The 12,200-nt window shown below is 53.1% G+C and overlaps 1 protein-coding gene across 1 annotated transcript in view; it reads left to right on the top strand.

Moving 5' to 3' along the window:
- Nucleotides 1-287: 287 nt before the first annotated feature.
- Nucleotides 288-12,200, top strand: part of KCNK5 (potassium two pore domain channel subfamily K member 5) — a 37,204-nt gene continuing 25,291 nt past the window's right edge. The window contains 1 exon segment of the mRNA XM_007085230.3: nt 288-821. Within this exon segment, the coding sequence (XP_007085292.2) occupies nt 636-821 (186 nt within the window). The 5' untranslated portion in view covers nt 288-635.

Here is a 12,200-nt window from a genome sequence, read left to right as displayed (position 1 = left end):
AGCCCCAGAGACCCCAACCTCTCCGGCACCGCGGGGCATGCAGCCTCCCCTGGCGGCAGCCCCCGGCAGCGCACGGAGCACCGAATCCCGTGCGCACCTCGCGGTGACTTCTCGGGCCGGCCAGCCGCGGGGCCTGCGCGGGGCGGGCCTGAGCGGGGGCGGTGCAGACGAGGGGCGGGACCTGCACGGGTACCACCCCCGGGATCAGGCTCGGGAGGGCGCGCGCGCTGGGCGCTGGTTAAAGAGGCGCGTGGAGGCGGGTGCGGCGCACACTGCTGCGGCTCGCGGAGGACGGCCCACGTGTCTCCCTAGACTCTGGCCTTGAGTTCCCCGGCTCCCTTTACCCCAGCGAGCCAGGGCGCCCCCTTGCCCCGCTTTGTGTCCACCCACCAGCCTCCCCCCCGCCCCCCCGCGCGGGAGCAAGTCCTCGTACAGTTCCCCGCGCTTGGTGGGCCAACTTGGCAGAGCAACTTTGTCCGGAGAGCGGCGCCGGGGGCGGGAGGGGGGGAGGAACAGGGCACTGCGCATGCGGAGCTCCAAATTCAAACAGCTGTTTCCAGAGGCTGTAGGGCGCGTGGACCCGGAGCCGCAGGGGCTAGGGGAGCCTTTCTCCAGGAGGCGGCCGCTTGGGAGCCATGGTGGACCGGGGCCCACTGCTCACCTCGGCCATCATCTTCTACCTGGCCATCGGGGCGGCGATCTTCGAGGTGCTCGAGGAGCCACACTGGAAAGAGGCCAAGAAAAACTACTATACACAGAAACTGCATCTGCTCAAGGAGTTCCCGTGCCTGGGCCAGGAGGGCCTGGATAAGATCCTGCAGGTGAGCCGCCGTCTGTGCCCCTACAGACACTGGAAGCCGGCCGGAGCTTTAGGAGTGCCGAAGGGAAACCCTTCACAGCTTTGGATAACCCTCAGTCCCTGCGGGCAGCCCTGGGGGTGGCAGGAAAGGCTGTCTCACATGGGTCTGGCTGCTGAGGTCTGTCGTTTACCCGTAGACACGGGAGTCACCCACGCGCGGAGACTCTTTGGGAACCCCGTTTGTCCAGAGAGACGTTGGGGTTGACCTCTGGGTGAACCGGCCCCGCGATGGCTCCCTGTGAGTGTGCGAGTACCTCCCTCGTTGGAGGGGGGCTGTAGGACGGATAAAGGCGGTTATCTGCACTTTGAGAAGCTCCCGCTCCCGGAGTTCGGGAGTGGAGCCGGGTGCCACCCCTTCGCATCTCCACCTCCCAGCTCCGGGCCAGTGCCGCGCCCGCCCTGTGTTTCTTCTGGAACGTGAGCCGGCAGTAGTGGCGGGAGGGTCCCACAGCCCCAAGCTATGCAAAGGCTCCTCCGCACCCGGACCCGCACCCGCAGGGATCGGGAAGTGGGTAGGGGGCTCCGTACCGCCCGAGCGTCACCTCCCCCCCCCCCCCCCCCCCCCGGGATGGGGTGCTGATGGCCGCAGTGCCTGGGACGCGCTCAAGCTTCCGGCAGGGCTTATCTCATGGAGACACCTCCCCTCCTCCCCCAGGGCTTGGAGTTAAAGTTGGTGAAAGTAGCAGGTTGAACAAAAGAACAAAACCCCGGGAATCCTTTTTAGGGGAAAGGAGAGGTGGAGCAAAAGGGGACGCGTGGGGGGTAGTTTCTTCTCCGTGTTGACATTGCGAACCTCTTATCTTCTGGTACGTGCTCTATGGATGGCTTTGACCTCACTAGAATAAACTGGGGCTGACCATGGCAGCTGGGATCTTGGGGCTGTTTGGGGCCCAGGGTTCTCCACGCCAGTTTCTCAGAGGCTCTTAGCCTTAAGCACCCACCCTCCCTGGCCTGCACTAATGGCTTCTCTCCGGTGGAAGGACCAGGACCTGGGTATAAAGAGTTGGTGACGGCTCTAGATTGTGGAGTGGGGTAGGGGTAGATTGTCCAAGGTGTTATTTTTCTCTTGGGGTGGAAGATGCGAGAAAGGAGGTTTGATGAGGAACAACATTTAATCTACGGCAGCCGCCCAACATTTTATGATTGTCTAGTTGTCTCTCATTTTTCTGGTCTCAGTTTCCCCGTATGTGAAATGAGAATGCACCCGTCTTCATCTGTCTTCCCTGCCCTGGACTGTTGGGAGGTTGAAAGCTGTGGAAAACATGAGCATGTCTTGCTTGTGCTGCCCCCTCATTGTCCTTAAATCGATGGACATTCACACACCCGAGCATATAGGTACCTACCAGCAGCTGGGCAGGTGAAGACTTGTCCTCCCAGGAGCCAGTGAGAGGGGAGGTTTAGGGGTGTTGCATTTTAGCGGGGAGAGCCTCTGGGCCCTTAGCAGTCCCCAGAGTGGGTGACCGTGGGAGGTGAGGTTGATGGGGAGGAGGAATTCAGCCGTTAATTGGGGTGGTTTGGCTGCTAATAGCAGGAACTTCTGTGGATGAGTGTCTGCCCTGTGTGTGTGCGTTGGGGAGGGGTCACTTTATAATTTCCCTTGAGGAAACAATTCCCCGGGAGAGCAGTTGTTGTTTAGTTTGTTCCAGGGCTTTGTTTAGAGGGGGAAGAGGGCAGGCGGGGATGATAAAGAATCAAGCTGCCCTCGAAGTGTTTCCCTCTTCGCCACAGCAGGGGAAGGAAGGAAAGAATTCAAGGCTGAATGTGGGAAAATAAACTTCAAAACCCATGGAGAAGGGAAGAGGGGGGTGGTCAGGGTAAGGCAGCCGGGTGCAGCTGGTGGTGGTAGCTTTGGAAGTTAGCTTTCTTAAGGGGTTCGAGTCAACAAAAAGCCTCTTATTTGGGGGTCCTCTTAAACCCGCTGATGATTGCCCCCCAAAAGCAGGCAGGTAACTTTTAGATGTGGGCATCGGGCCAATCTGATTTGGAGGGGATCATGGACAGCCCTGTTCCCCACCCCTGGCCAAAAAACTCTCCAACCTTCTCCAACTTCCCCTCCCATCATAGGAAAAAACCCAAGAAGTGAACACTGACCAGCGGAAGCATTCTGCTAGCATCACTTTTTAGTCTGCAGAAATCTGCCTGGCTCTGCTTTCTGTTTTGTGACTTGAGGCATTACCTTCAGCCCCAGGAAATTGGTTTAAGGAAAAAAGAAGACTCCGTTGTGGAAAACTCTAACTTCTTTCCCATCTGGCCTGGGGCATTTCCACCTGAGGTTCTGTGTTTTGTCAGGTTCTGAGTCACCTTTGTAATCCTAGAGAAGTCCCAAGCTAGAAATTCCTGGGGTAGGGGCGGGCTCTTGGGAGGGGTTGTTAGAAGTAGGGGGTGCAGACTGAGTAGGGTTTTTTTTTTTTACACTGGAAACTGCATGTGCTTTCAAATGTGTGCAAAGGGAGTTAACACAACACACTGCTCACTTTTCATTAGGTCTTATAGGCACCCCGCCCGAACCGAGTTGTCTGGTTCTTCCTGCCCGACTTTCAAATGCTTACCCTCCCTGCTTCTACCGCAGCAGCCTCAGACCCTGTGGTTGTCCTCCTTCCTGTCTTCAGAACCACCTTGAACCCTTGCCTCCCCAGCCTCTTCCCTGAATTGCATGCAGAGGTTTCCACCAGGGCAGTTCGCATGGATTTGAGCACCCTGTGTGTTGGGCACTGGGAGTGGTATGTGCATTTTATAAAAGAGAGTGGGCACAGGCCTGTTTTGACATCTGCATTGGCCATTTTACCCATCAAGCCATTTGACTTTGCCTCTTTCCTCAGTGCAAAGTGAGGGTCCAGTGAGGATCAGGGCAAGTAGAAGCGTTATGCAAGATGCCTACAGATGTCACTTAAAGCGAGCATGTCTCCCCCTGTCTGTTTGTGTTTATTGAGCACACGTTGACCTAGTGCTTTACCTGCGTTAGTTCAGGTACTTTTTACAGCAACTTTATGAATTCAGATAAGGAAACTGAAGCTCAGGGAAGTTGAAGTGGCCTTGGTGACACAGCAGGAGGGCACAGCCTGGGGTGGGAACCTGGCTCGCCTACTCCTTGTACACCTTTGCCCTGCTTCTTAGGCCTGTGAAGCTGTTGAATGGGTAGTCTGTAAGTGAGCTTAGTGGGGTGGTTCAGCTGGACTTCGGTCTGCTGGGAAATTTTATTTTCTATTTCCCCTAGAACAGGCGTTGGCATGCTGGCCTCCTGTGTTGGGCCTGGCCAAGCCAGCACCTCCTCTGTTACTGCGGTAAGCATCGGTCCACCCCTCCCTTGGCAGCACAAAAGAGCAAAGGGTTGGGATGCAGTGAAGGGGGGCAGTCTCAACCTTCACCTCCAGTATGCAATGATCATAAACAGGAAGGATTTGAGAACTCCCTGTGCACCAGAGCTTTGAATAAGCACGTTCTATACATTCTTACTTTAATTTAATCTTGGTGACCACCCCCTTTTATAGATGAGGACAATGATATAACTTGCCCAGGATTATATAGTACAGAATCAGGTTTCACACTGAAGCGGGTTGATCCCAGAGTACATGAGAACATTCATCAACGAACATTTATTAAGTGTCCACTATGTGCCAGGCACTAGGCGAGGATCTGGGAGTGCAAAGATGGATTAAGACACCACGAGGCTCAGACTGGCTGCTGGGGAGAAGGATGAATAAACCCACTATGATGTGATGGTTCCTGAGGGCCTCCAGAACCAGCCTGAGGGGTCAGGGAGGACTCTCAGGAGGTGATGACTTTAAGTGGGGTCTTGGATGTAGGAGGGTTTAAGGAGGGAGAAGGAGGGAGAGAGTGAGGTGTTCCTGCTGTGGCTCTTGAGATTCCCATGTCTCCCAGGGGTGTGGTAGGGGTCGCCTCATGCCCTGCCTTCCACTGGAGCACCCCATCCATAACTGGTTTTTCCTAGACTGCTCACATAGCTGACCAATCCCCAGAAGCCTCTTGGATCCTACTGGCCTCCTTGCCAGCTCCAAACTGCATTATCCTATTTGGAGGTTTTCCGTGGGTGCCAGACCCCGCTCCTTTTATTTTCTGGACCCTTCCTATTCTCTACATGTTCCAGTCTACAGTAGTCAAGCTGATTCCAGTTTTGAGGTTCTGACATCGTGTTTCTAACGCCAATCCTCCTCCTAAAATTTGAAAATATAACCATGGGTTATGTGCTAAAGTTACATCTGACCAAATGATGTAATGATCTGACCAAATGATGCCCTTAGAATGGGCACATTCATTGAACTTTTTTGAGAATTGAGGGTTAACATGAAAACCTCTTTTGTTTCAAGCCTCGTTGGAAATTGTAAAGCACACTGGTCCACTTAACTGCCTTTGTAAGTAAAGGGAACACAATAGATCTTTTGATTATCCAAGATCACGGAGGCCTCCACGTCATTAGTTCAAACTTGGATCCTCACTGTCTAGAACTGCAGAAGTGGAAAGTAGGGAAGTTGGGGTTTTGAGAGGAAATGGAAGAAAGAGGTCCCCTCCTAATGACCTGTTTGTTTATGTTCCGATCAAAGTTGAGGGCAGCCAAGATAATAATAATTCTTAAATCGGTAAATATGCCTCAGTTAACTGCTCTAGTTAGAGTTTAACAGTTAAAGTGGATTTTTATTGAATCGTTTTGAGAGTTTTACTAGAGCCCTTAGGATGATTGCAGATGGCATGGTATTAGAGAATTATTGAGGGTGGGAATTAGCAAGTGTTGAAATGTTCTAGTGGGGTGGGGGGAGCCCTATAGGAGGGGGTGCAAGGGAGGTGATGACTGTTGCTTCTAAGTGTTTTCCTGGGGCTTTGCCCTATTTATAGTCCTACATTTAAAAGAAACAGTCCTCTGGTTTTGGGCGCTGTGCTTGGCCGCCTCTGACCTCAGGCCAAGGGCTTTCATCTTGAAGTTGGCTGTTTGCTGTCAGATTGCGCTCAGCTTCTGAACTCTCTGTGGGGTGGGGGGCAGGGAAGTATAAGGCTTTGGGGAGCAGAGGAGCCATGGTCCTGACATAGTACCCCCAAGATAGTCTTTATACATGGGGCGCCTGGGTGGCTCAGTCGGTTAAGCGTCCGACTTCAGCTGGGGTCATGATCTCACGGTCTGTGAGTTCGAGCCCCGCGTCGGGCTCTGTGCTGTCAGTTCAGAAGCCTGGAGCTTGCTTCCGATTCTGTGTCTCCCTCTCTCTCACTGCCCCTCCCCCACTCACACTCTGTCTCTATCAAAAAATGAATAAATATTAAAAAAAGAAAGATAGTCTTTGTACAAATTGGGGTGCAAGAACTACTAGGCCAGAACTGGGTGATTCAGAGAGGCCACGTGTGCTGGGTACTATAAGAAAGCATGTGAAATAGGCTTGCCTCCTTCCCGGTTCCCTCTGGGGGAATGCAGAGGGTCACGGCGAGTCTCCTTGGAGATTTCACTGACAGTTGCCAGGGACTCTTAGAATAGGGCAGACGAGGCCTGACCTGGCCATCCTCCCCAAGGATGGGTTTGACATGGAGAGAGGACATGCTTTCCTCCAAGTGCCACTCGCCCCACCACCTAACTGCAGGCTCCTTGCTGTTGTTGAAAGAGTCACCATGCAAGCAGTATGTCTGATGGTTATGGGCTGGCCTCTGAAGGCATGCCGCAAATATCACCCTCACTGTTTGCATAGACGAGCGCTTGGCACATAGTGCTCATTAAGTGTTAGCTGCCGCTGTCGCTGCTACTGTTCCTAAGACAACCCTGCTATGTGAAGGGACTGCCCCCATACAAGTGTGGTTCACACAGTAGCAGGAAGACCTTCCTGAAGCAGAGGAAAGGTCAACCGACTTTTTTTTAATTGTAGTAAAAAACACATAACAAAGTTTAGCATCTTAACCATTTTGAAGAGTCCGTTCATTCTTGTTAAGTATATTCACACTGCTGGGAAACAGCTCTAAAGAACTTTTTCATCTTGCGAAGCAGATTCTGTCGCCCTTAAACAACTCCCTTTTCCCCTCTCCCCCTGGTTCCTGGTAACGAGTAATCTACATTCTGTTCCTGTGAATGTGACTACTTTAAATGCCTTCCAAGTGGAATCACTTGTCTTTTTGAGTAAAATGGTGCCACCACTATGGAAAACAGTGTAGAGGCTCCTTAGGAAATTAAAAATGGAAATGTATGATCGAGCAATCCCTCTTCTGGGTATATATCAACCACATTTTTAAAGAGCTAGACAAAGAAGGGGGGATGGTGGGTCCTTCTTGCCCACAGCCCTCAGGGAGGAGTAAAAGTGCGTGATGGTTCTGGGCTGCAGCCATAGGGCCGAGAGGTAAGGGTCAGATGACAAAGCCCTCTGGGTTTAGCCAAGGAATTTGAACTGACCAAATTTTTGCAATTTTTAAGTCGGGGAGTGAACAGCATTTCAGAAAGTTCGCTCTTCCTTCACAGGCGTGGCAACTTAAAAGAAGTAGAATCTTCAACTCTAAATTAACAGCATTTCTGTGGGCTGATCCCTTCGCCCCATGGGTGTTCTGATAAGGATGCTTCCTCCCTTGAACTTTCTGATGTGATGGAGTGTGGGTTTTTCCACCAAAGCCCACAGAGCCCACTCCCCCCGCCCCCACATCCACCCCAACGCACACACAACACAGCCCATCCACCCTCCCTCACACCCCAGCTTTCAGTTAGGGCACCTTTTCCTCTTACCATGAACCCCTTGGGAGGTTCAAGTGTGGGTTCCTGTCCCAGCCAAAGCACCCCCCCAATTTGATGACCTTCCAGATAATACCTTAGTTGCCCCTTTATGTAAAAAAGTGGGGGGGGGCAGTGGGATATTCCAGCTCGGTACAGCTGCCTGGGCCCTCTGGGCTTTTGGTGAGGAGTTAATCTGATCCCTAAATTTTAGAGATCTGGACAAAGGAAGGGTGGGCTCACGGAGGGGCCTCCCTCCTGGCCAGCATTTTTGTGTGTACTGAAGCCTCAGAAACCATACTGGGCCGTAGACCTTGGGGGCTCAGCCTCGCTGGGCAGAGAAACAAGGCCACAGTGGCGAAACTGAGGGGAAATGCGGTCCTGGTGCTGAGTGATGGGTTGCAGATGGTAGAGGTTGGAGAGGTGGGACAAGAGTCACCGGGCCTCAGGATTCAGTTCCTGTTTGCTGAGGCCTGTGGAACCCCTTGGCCTGCAGGGGATCTGGCTCTGAATAAAACATAGCCCCTGCCCTCAGGGAGCCCCCAGTCTAGAGAAAGAAAGGTAAGGAGCTCTCACCTCGCTGACATTGGTAAGGGCACCTGGGGGTTCTAAGTGTGAACCAGTGAGAGATTAATTTCTACTCTTGAATTTAAAGAAGCAGGTATTTGAGGTAGGCTGGAAGGATGAGTGGCATGGGTAGCACTCTGCTGAATTCCTACTGGGTGCTGGGCATTGGGCTCCAACTTTAACTGTCTCATTAAACCAGTCCAGTGGATTCAGTATTACTTCTATGCCCATTAGCCAGGCACATGGAGGCCAAGGGATTTGCTCAGGTCTACATGGCTACCTGGAGGCTCAGACTCATCCCCACCTTGCTGACTTCAGAGCCAGGAATGGAGGAGGATCCAGGAGGTTCCCTTATCAGCACTCCCTTCTAGTAGGAGCACCAGAATGGACCACAGAGTTTCAATACCGTGCCCAAGGTTGTCCTAGTGGAGTTGTCCAGCATTCTCCATTTCTTTCAACTTCACCCACAGCCCTCTCCTCCAAAGAGTTCATGGTCCACACCTGAAAGTATGGAAGGTTGATACCCTCTTCCCTTCCCGAGCAGGGGCCCTGCTCCTTGCTCTGGGGAAAGGTGGCAAGGCTTTCTCTGCTCAGTCCTGGCTCATCCCGGGCTTTGTCAAACCTTTTCCATTCTGGAGGATTCCAGGGGCAGATGGCCTCATGGGTGTCTTCCCTGGGTGGTGGTCACTCGGGACCTGGGATCAGAGTTGTTTCCTCGTTGGGGGCAGACTCCACCCACTTGCCCTCTCACAGTGCCCTTGGCAGACAGGTCCCTGTGATTGGCTTTGAAATGTGCATTCTGTTTTTCCTCCCCTCCATCTAAATATTTGGGTTTCCTGCTGAAATATTTAATCAGGATTGCGTACTGTGGCTGTTGTCACCTCCCATGGCCCAGTGTAATCTGGCTGCAGCTGCTTAGCTGGGTCCTTCCTAGGAGGGGGAGACTTGCTCCCCAACCCCAGGAGAAAAGCCCTGCAGTGTGCTTGATGGCCCAGCCAGCACAGGGTTGAGCCCCTCCCTTTGTGTGGACCTGTGCTTGGCGCTGGGGCTGGGGCTGACGGACTCAGATCTGAGCCACTGTGTAGGAAATAGAGGATTTGGACCTGGGTTCCAATTCTCCCTATGGTACTGGTGTGTGCTGTGCGACCCTGGCTGGATTTCACTTCTCTTGGACTCTACTTCCTTCAAGTAAATTCATCCATTCACTCAGGAAGGCTTGAAGTGCCGGTTAAATTAGGCCCAGGTAGGCAGTAGGAGCCCTACGTGGGCAGGGACATGTGTCCCCACCCTTGGCCCTAATCCACAGACCTGTGCAATAAGCATGTGGGGGTATAGCCAGCCACTGATGTGCCCACGGTGTCTGCTGGGCCCCCGGTGCCCAGTGCTGTGCCCAGCTCTGAGGGGGGATGTGGAGATGCATGTGGACCTTCAGTACTATGGCCAGTCTGGAGGACCTAGGCCTCCTCAAGATGAAAGCACTTTTCCTTTTTTTTTTTTTTACTGTTTATTTATTTTTGAGAGGGAGGGAGAGAGAGACAGAGTGCCAGTGGGGGAGGGGCAGAGAGAGAGGGAGATACAGAATCTGAAGCAGGCTCCAGGCTCTGAGCTGTCAGCACAGAACCCAACGCAGGGCTCAAACCCATGAACTGTGAGATCATGACCTGAACTGAAGTTGGACACTTAACCAACTGAGCCACCCAGGTGCCCCAGAAGGCACTTTTCTAGGTGAACTGAGCCAGGCCCAGACTCTGGCCCCTGGTCTCATAGTCTCCACACCCTGAAGAGGAGGAAGGGAGAGTGCCATTATCAAAATGTGCTCCCACTTTCCCCTTCAAGCCTCATGAGGTGGGGCCATGTTGCCTAGTGGTTAAGGACAGGCTTTCAAGTCACAGTGGCCTTTGCAAGCTGAGTGGCCCTGAGCACACGACTCGCGTCTGAAAGGGACAGTGATGTTACCCATCTCGGTGGGACGAAGATAACAGGAGAACATGGAGAAAATGTATGTGATGTTCACTCCCTGTAGCTGCCAGCTCCAAGTTCACCTTTAAATTCAGTTTATTGCCATCTCTTCTCCGGGGGACTTGACGGAATCAACTGCTCTCCCTCTCTGGGTCATTCTCTCCAGGAACCCCTTCTCAGCTTCCCTGCCCCCATCCCTTTTTTATAAACTTTTCCTGAACTCCTCTCTCCTGGGATTAGCAAAACCAATCAGTGTGAGCATTTAACAGGTCTCTTTCCCCCACCCCCTGGCCCAGCTAGATGCTAGATGGGGAGCCGTGGATTCTGCCTTCAAGGAACTTGAGACAGCAAATATCCAGTCCTTCATTCAGCAGATATTTACTAAGCACATACTGTATGCCCAAACCTGTTTGAGACCTGCTGCAAAGGGAAGCAGCCCCGTCCGTCCCTGCCTTTTGGGGAATGTCTTCAGACCATGTACTACGGAAACCAGGAAGGCAGGTGGACCCGCCGGGGGGAGGGAAACAACACTCCCTGCCCCTTCCTTGTGGAAACCGTTTGATCTTCAGAGCGAGCAGGAGGAAGGCCCGGCTGTTTGCAGGGGAGAAGGGCATGCCTTGAGCAGGTAACTCCGGCCTGACTGGCGCCTGCATTAGGCTTTTGCTACCCCGTGGCCCACCCTGCAGGGTACCCCCTCCACAGCTGGCCAAGGATGTTGGCCCCAGGGGATGGAGCAGGAGTGTTGGGTTGTGTCGCCTGCAGTACCTGGGTGACCCCCTGAGAAACCTTCAGATACACAGGCTTTGCACCCTTCCCAGATTCTCACCCTTGGCCTTACCATGGGTCTCTGCAGACCCATTCCTCCAGGGTGCCTCCCTGTGACCTCTCCGGGCCTGACTGAGGTGTGGCATTTCCATCCCATCTGCTAGATAGGAAAACCGAGGCCTGGTGAGGAGCTGGGGACAAACTGTCTGTAGAACTAAGCTCAGGTTAAACTAGCTCAGCTTGCCCAGGTCGAGAGCCTTTTTCCACTGACCCATTTGTCACCCTGCCTCTAATCCTCTTTTAAATGGCCTTTAAGTCAGAACCTTGACCGTGTTTTGGGGTACAGAGGACTTAATGTTACTTAAGCTAAATTGGCCTGCCTTGATTTCCTAACCTGCCCAGCACACCCCTTTCTGTGATCTTGAGGGCCAACTTCCCCACCCACGAGTGAGTTTTTCTGGAACAAGAGGCAAAAGTTGAGATTGTGGTAACTGTAGGCTCAGAAAGAAGCAGAAATGATCTCATGCTTCCCCAGGGAGCTTCCCCATCACAGGACTCTGCACCCCAAGTGTTTGCACCCAAGGAACTGTCTTGTTGGCTGGTTTCTCCTCACCCCCCACACCCCCCTCCCCCGGAGGCTGGCAAGAGTGGCTGATGGGGGAGGAGGGTCAGGCTCCGGGCACATCTCCTGGCGGCAAATCATAAATTGTGAGGCTGAAGGGAGCTTAGTGGTTACCTAACTGGCCTCCCTGTACAGCCCCAGAGCCAAGGCCCAGACCTTCGGAGGTTATGTAACTTTCCCAAGGTTACTGCGCAGGGAAGTACAATAAAGGAGTAATTAGAGCTAAGTGGGGCAATTAGGGAAGGCTTCTTGGAAGCCGTGGCCCCAAGACATAGGTTGAAAGGTGACTGCCACACCTCCTGAGAGCTCTTCTGCCACTCTTAAAGCCATCAGGGGTCCTCAGAGACTCAGATCATGACCACACCCCTCCCCAAACTCAGAAAACCCTCAGTGGCTTCTCCCTCAGACTAAGCCAACATTCTTGCGGTGTGATTTGGACTCTGCTACCCACGTGGTCTCCCCTCTTTCTGGACCGCAACCCTTGATTGCATTCGGCCTTGATATAGGTGGGAGGCTGTCTCCTGAGGGTGGAGAGGTGGTCTAAAATGCTGTACGCTCATAGCAGGTTTTCAGTTTTTATGGAGACCTGGAGGTCTGTGTCCACCAGTAACGTGAGCTGCTGTGGGGAGGGGTGGCAGAGGGGCGGAACCACAGTGCTACAGTAGTAACGGTAGCTGGCACTTGGTGGGGGAAAAGGTGCCATGGGCCAGGCGAGGGCCACTGTCACGTTGCACCGACTGCCC

Source organism: Panthera tigris, chromosome B2 (assembly GCF_018350195.1).
Source record: "Panthera tigris isolate Pti1 chromosome B2, P.tigris_Pti1_mat1.1, whole genome shotgun sequence".
Taxonomy (NCBI): domain Eukaryota; kingdom Metazoa; phylum Chordata; class Mammalia; order Carnivora; family Felidae; genus Panthera; species Panthera tigris.
Note: the sequence above shows the minus strand (reverse complement) of the source record. Positions and strands in the feature narration are given on the sequence as shown.